Consider the following 6,574-nt stretch of genomic DNA (forward strand, 5'->3'; position numbering starts at 1 on the left):
AATATTCAATTTTAAATTTAAAAATTGTTCCAAAACCTAAATCCAAGGCCCAATGGTTGTCTTTCAAACAAGTTGGTATATGATTTCATTTATTTAAAATAACAACCAACCACGATATATACACCTCAAATATAATGTAGTATTTGTATAAAATATAGTAAGAGTTTTAAATGTGCCAAAACACCGATATTTCAGTTGTTTTAAATGTTAATCTGAATTATAAAATATATATAATATATATTAATTAAAATCAACGGTTAAAACAATTAAGACATCGGTATTCCTGATATACTTAAAATTTTTTCTAAAATATATACTATAAAATAAAATAAACATTAAAAATCTATAAAATAATATATATAAATATATAATCATTGATTTTTTTTCATATATTTTTTATTAAAATATGTGCAATGCATATTATATTGGTGTTTATTACCCGCACTCTTCAAATATCTATACCTGACAAAGATCCCAAAGGGACAGAAACCGAAGATTCTGTTAATTGTTAAATAGAAAATAAAATATCACTTAACTTTTCCCATATATGGTGTCTATTCCACCTAAAATTTTCCACACTATGAATCCATCGGCAAGTCAAATCATAAAAGCAACATACTAATATTGATTTAATTAAAGATTTAACAGTTGTGTATCCCTAAGAGCACATGTAACATATTAAGATCATCACTAAACAAAAAATTTTAAATATTTAAATTAATAAATACATTTAAAAACTCAATTTTACGTTTTTTTAATAAAAATGTTTTAATTTATATTTTTAAAACACATATTAATTAAATTCTTTAATTTATTACATTAATTAAATACTTGAATAAAATATAAACATAATATATATCTATATATATGACTATGCTATGTGTACATCAAAATAAACCATCAATAAATAATATAAAATATATATCAAAATATAAATATACATTAAAAATAAATTAAACCATACACACAATATATTTATATACAAATATATTGATAACTGATTTTAGTGGACAAATAACATTCTTATATAAAATATTAAACAAAAATAAATACAAATAATTTATTGACAATTGCTTTTTATTTCTCTAAAATTAGAGAATAAACTATTGTCTTTATATTATTGCATAATAGATTTGTTTTTACATTTTTTAATATAAAATAGTTATACATTTAACTAATTCAACATATAGTTAAATTTTGAATAAAAATAAATTTCTGAAGCATATATTAAATATATTGTGAAATTAAACAATTATTTTTCAAAATTTATAATATCATAAAAATAAAAATAATGCAATAAATTAATTATTTAGAATTTAACTCATATATAATATTTTACATTCAAATAAAATATATAAGAAGATTTATTTCAAATGTTTAATCCGCATACATTTATTATAAAACAATATACCTCTAATTTCGGAAAAATATAAAAATAAATATGGTCGAAATTTTAAGACAAGCACCACCAACGCATTGACAACTAAACCATAATAACTAAAAAAAAAAAGCATAAACTTATGATATACCATTTCTACAACAAATTGTCATCTACATCCCAAATAACAATTTTAAGAAGAAAAAATATAAAAATTAGTATGTTTATAAGAGAAAAAAAAATGCACAGCTTATTACTGTACACCCACGACAACCCCTCAGTATATATATTTCACAAGCATTCAAATGTAAACAAAATTCAAAATCCTATTCAATATACCCCATATGGTTTCGGTATATAAAATTCCTAATTATATAGGTTCACAAGCCCTAAAAGAACCCATCTTCATCAGGCCTTCAAGCAGATATAGCTTAAAATGATTCACAATATTAGCACCTTTTGTATTAATTACCATTCTTCAATAGAAACAAATGTGGTTCTTCCTCAATGTCTTCTTCTCTTGAATCCCTTTCAATGCAACATTATTAGCCAGAAAATGTTTTCTGACTTTGCTCCATTTACATATACCGATCAGCATTGTTATCACCTGCATTGTTTCTTTTTAAAAACTAAGGTTGGTTCCAAAGCTCATGCAAAATTTTAATAAAAAATAAATGAGAAAATTACCCTACTCTTTCATAAAGTGAGGTAATTAGGTGATATTACACATTAAATAAAAGAGGATTTGGCGTGTATTTTTACAAATATAAGGATGCTATATGTAATTTCGCTTAATTTCAGGAGAGGTCAGTGTAATTTACCATAAAATAAAAATGAAGTACTTTAATTAAGAAAATACCTTTTGCGCTTGCTCTTCAAGACAGTAGAAGAAGAAGGATTGCTGTGCCAATTCCTCTTCCTCTGATTGATAAACCAATTATTAATCTGCTTTAATTGCAGACCAGTTTCCTGCACCAGCCTTGCCTTATCTTCCTCCTGAAGAAATCACATAAATGTTCAGCAATCTTTATAGAATATCCAATGTGAAGGTGGGAAAAAACACATATCAATAATTTAAGAGTTTCCCCCAGAAAAAGATGTAATGGCATTATTAAGTTCTCATTTATCAAACTTACTGTGGGGTAAGGCCATTTGGAATGGGATTGCCACCAAGCTTTAAGGACAGAGGTCGTGTCGCCGGGGAGTTTTCCTGCCCGTCTCTTGCGCAAAATTTCTTCTCTTATGTCAACAATTTTCTCCTTGTAACCCTACATAACAAAATCCAAAAAATTATACTAAAAAGAATAAAAGGATTTTAACCATATGTGAAGATATTTAAAATTAAGGTACATTAAAAAGCAAAAATCATTCCCTTACATTTTTCAATTCATGCTTTAATTCTTGTCTTACACGCTCCATGAGGGACCTCTCGTTCTCTGTCGGAATAAGAGGGCCAAACCCCATGCTATCTGTTCCATCCAAACTACCGTCAAACAGATTGGCCTCACTATCAACTTGATCATCTTCGTCGTCGGACATTGTAGCCCCTGTACCTTCTCCGGGTGAAACTCCTGTTCTCATACAGCAAGTGAGAACAATTATCAGTTTAGTACTCATAAAAAACATTTACTTTTGCTGTTTATTTTCTTGTTTTCTGCAAATGAAGTCTTTTGGCTAATTAAATCAAAAGATCAAAGAACATGCTAAGAATTTGGACAACTGGCCAATGAATTATGAATTGTTTAACACTTTTGTCAAAGTTCAAACACATGAAAATGTCATTTATCTGTTACAAACCTGTAATGCATGTGGAATTAAGAAATCCAAACCCATAACTGTCTTAGAGAGAAATAACTGTCTTACAAGCATAACTTGGTTTCATTCTTGTAAGTAAATTTTAGCTTTTTCCAGAGACATTTAACTTGTATTATGAGACAGATTTTGGCACCTGTTAAACTTTGTAAGGATTGCTCGATCTCCCAACAAGCCATTACTGCTTCCATTGCGTGGACGCGGACATGCTGCTGCAATTGTTCTTTGAAGGAGCAAAGAAGCAAAACGTAGTGCGACTGCAACAAGAAGCACGAAAAAACACCCACCCGGTAAGAATAAACCAAGAAAGAAGCAAACTACCATTGCCATCAAAGAATAAATCAAGAATCAAACATATTGCAGCACTTCAAAGATGAATCATCAAAACTGCATGTATTCATTCAATTGCTGAATTCGGCGTCGAACAAAACTAAAAAATCATCTCTAAAAGTCAAATTTGATCCACTTGCTTCCATAACCCGTCAGTTTTACATCCTATAAACAAGCAAACTTCATTCTCTTCATTTCCTCTGTTCGGCTAAACAAAACCTCTGGATCAAATCCCTAATTTAATTCCCAAAAGCCCTAAAATCATAGCAAGTAATTCATTTCAGCTGCAATCTGAAATATCTTTCATCGTCCGATCCCATAATCAAAGCCAAAACAGTAATAGTAACAATCATAATTATTAAAACCATGAAGTCACTAATTTGAACGCGATAAACTCAATTAAATCCGAAAAAAGAGGAAGAATTCCGTACGAATTAATAAACCAATCAAATAACTGCAAAAACTGGAAGTCTGTTTTACTGTACAAGCATTTAAGAAAAATAAGATTCGGTATCATAAAGTCTAAACAAACAAATACGGTTATTACGTGAGTTAGAAAGAGAAGAGAAGAGAGCACTTCTGTTAAGGGCGTGTTTGCCTGGACACAGCTTTAGAGGGAGGAAAAAAAAAATAAAAGCTTCACCACGTAATTTGCTTTCCAAAACTTTGGAAGCAAAAGAAGCAAAAGAAAATGTTCTGGAAAGTTCAGAGTCCATAGTTACCGTACTCTTCAAAACAGTGAGAGGGAGAGTTACCATGAACTGGTCGAGTTCTTTGTCATCTCCAACGCCATGGCCGAAGGCAGAGTACTTGGAGACTACATTCTGTGACTGTGCCAGCTGTGCGTCGATCCTCGGCAGCTGGTCCACCGGCGTGGCGATCCTCAGGCACGCCACGTGTGCCGACAGCAGCTGTTCGTACAGAGGGTGCGCCAGTATCTCCGCCTTCCATCTTCCAACCTGCCAATTCACCATCCCTCCTCCTCCGCCGTCACCTCCGCCACCATCTCCGACGACGGCGGCCGTCACGTCCCCCTTGGCGTTGGCAATTCCGGTCTTCAAATCGACCGGTTCGAAGTTGACACCGGTAGCGTCGAGCCACGGAGATGGCTGGGATGCGGCGGAGTCGGAGGCCGTGTGGAGATTGAGGAAATTGGAGTTGGCGTTGGTGTTATTAGCGTTGGAAGTGGCGGTGGTGTTGGTGGTGTCGGTGAAGTTGGTTCGGAGGAGTGCGTTGTTGAGCCAGCTGGGAGCGGTGGTTTGGAGAGGATCGGAGTTAGGTTTGGAGTTAGGGTGGGGAGGAGAGGAAGGGAAGGTGTTGGATTGGTGGGTGAAATGGTGAAGAGGAAGGTCGTCGTGTGAGTCAGAGACAGAGAGAGGGTTGTGGTTGTGGTAAGCCATAGAGAGAGAGAAAAGAGAGAAAGAGAGAGGAAAATGATGATGATGGTGTGTGTATGTAATTGGTGAGGGTTACTATAAACGTTTATATTTAATGGTTGGAATAAGGACACCGGAGAGACAAATGGATGAGGTACTGCCCTTTTGTCTTTGTCACAGTGCTTTTCTCGGACTCGTTAATTTTCTTCTGCTACTCACCCTGCTACTGTGATTTTCCTTTCCTTTCTTTTGGCTTCCAACCTTCACTGCCGTGTAATTAATACAAAACCTTTTCTATTTTATTTTTATGTACTTATCCTCAACAATAAAAATAATAAACATATTTAATTTTGTATTGCCGATAACAAAAATAATTCATTTTTAAATTTTAAAAATCATTTTGTTACCGTACGTAAACCGTAGTCTTATTATTATAAATATAGAGAAAAAAAAATTAGACATAACAATGAATATCGTATTAGGGCAGGAGTTAGATAAAAGATTAAAAGGAAATCAAAAATATTTATATAATAAAATAAAATTAAAATAAAATTTTGAGAGAGATTAAATTGAAATTTACATATAATTTATATATAAAAAATTAAAATTAGGAGGTCATTGTCCTAGTGGTAGAGCTTAGTTCAGACAAGGGTCATGACCCTCCCCAAATTTTTTATAAAAAATTTAGTAATATTTTTTCAAAAGATAAAAAATAATTCAATTGACTTAAATATGATTGTTTGGAATATTAGGGGTGCTTCTAATAAGTTAGCCCGTGTGCATTGCAAGGAACTTGTTAGGAAATTTAGACCTGTTTTTTTTATTGTGGTTGAAACTCACTCCCCTTTTCAGCATTTAAAATTATTCTGGGAAAAATTGGGGTATCACTCTGTTGGTATAGTAGAAGCAGAGGGGCATAAGGGAGGTATTTGGTTTCTATCCTCTATGAAGGGTGTTTGTTGTAAGTTCATTGATGCTTTTGATCAGGGTGTTACTGTTGAGGTTCACTTTGATAATTTAATTTGGAGGTGTAGTGGTATTTATGGCAGTCCTCAATTTAATAAAAGGGTTCTCCTTTGGGATTATCTTGTTGCACAATCCATGGTTTTTCAAGGACCTTGGATTGTTCTTGGTGATTTTAATGAAGTCAAATTCTCTCATGAATCTAAGGGCTGTCAGTTTTCTCATCAAAGAGTAGACATGTTTGCTACTTCATTAGGGGATAGTGGTTTGTTTGATCTGAAGACTATTGGGAGGCAGTTTTCTTGGTACAGGAGGGTGAAAAATTATATTGACGTGGCAAAAAAGCTTGATCGAGTCTGTATAAATAATAGTTGGTTATCTATCTTTCCAGAGGCTTATGCAGAAGTTTTAAATAGGCTTCAGTCTGATCATTGCCCTATTCTGGTGCGTTGTAAAGGTCGTCCTCAGCCTAAAGGGAATCGACCTTTCCGATTTGTTGCTGCTTGGGCTACTCATCCTGGGTATAGGGATATTGTGAACCAGTCATGGTGGTCTGGTAATAGAGGAATTCATGGCAAGCTTTCGGAAGTACAGAAGAATTCACTAGAGTTTAACTCGAAGGTATTTGGTAACATTTTTGTTAAGAAATGTGAATTAGAGCAGCAGATTAATTATTTACAAAAGCGTTTGGAAGTGGTGGATAGTATTTATTTGC

The 6,574-nt window shown here is 33.0% G+C and overlaps 1 protein-coding gene across 5 annotated transcripts; it reads right to left on the reverse strand.

Annotated features, from left to right (window-relative positions):
• Positions 1-1,476: 1,476 nt before the first annotated feature.
• LOC112755753 (homeobox protein knotted-1-like 3) lies at positions 1,477-5,245 on the reverse strand. Of its 5 annotated transcripts, none has more exons than XM_025804047.3 (6): positions 4,276-5,245; positions 3,327-3,447; positions 2,756-2,949; positions 2,515-2,646; positions 2,238-2,374; positions 1,477-1,985 (listed from the first exon to the last, which is right to left on the reverse strand). In XM_025804047.3, exons 1-6 carry the CDS (start codon positions 4,918-4,920, stop codon positions 1,982-1,984), a joined length of 1,233 nt encoding a protein of 410 aa, XP_025659832.1. In that variant the 5' UTR covers positions 4,921-5,245; the 3' UTR covers positions 1,477-1,981. The 5 variants fall into 5 exon arrangements, with proteins under 5 accessions (XP_025659832.1, XP_025659831.1, XP_072053804.1 ...); XM_025804046.3 differs by having other exon boundaries at positions 1,477-1,996; XM_072197703.1 differs by having other exon boundaries at positions 4,243-5,245.
• Between the last annotated feature and the right edge of the window lie 1,329 nt (positions 5,246-6,574).

This window comes from Arachis hypogaea, chromosome 6, assembly GCF_003086295.3.
Source record: "Arachis hypogaea cultivar Tifrunner chromosome 6, arahy.Tifrunner.gnm2.J5K5, whole genome shotgun sequence".
In the NCBI taxonomy this organism is placed as follows: domain Eukaryota; kingdom Viridiplantae; phylum Streptophyta; class Magnoliopsida; order Fabales; family Fabaceae; genus Arachis; species Arachis hypogaea.

What these genes read in the sequence shown, in the direction of transcription:
- LOC112755753 (XM_072197701.1), bottom strand. Translation starts at nt 4,920, where the DNA reads ATGGCTTACCACAACCACAACCCTCTCTCTGTCTCTGACTCACACGAC. An exon ending in ATCCTTACAAAGTTTAACAG is followed by an intron (nt 2,950 to 3,326) that starts GTGCCAAAATCT and finishes GTATGAGAACAG; the next exon opens with GAGTTTCACCCGGAGAAGGT. An exon ending in TTGAAGAGCAAGCGCAAAAG is followed by an intron (nt 1,997 to 2,237) that starts GTATTTTCTTAA and finishes GTTTTTAAAAAG; the next exon opens with AAACAATGCAGGTGATAACA.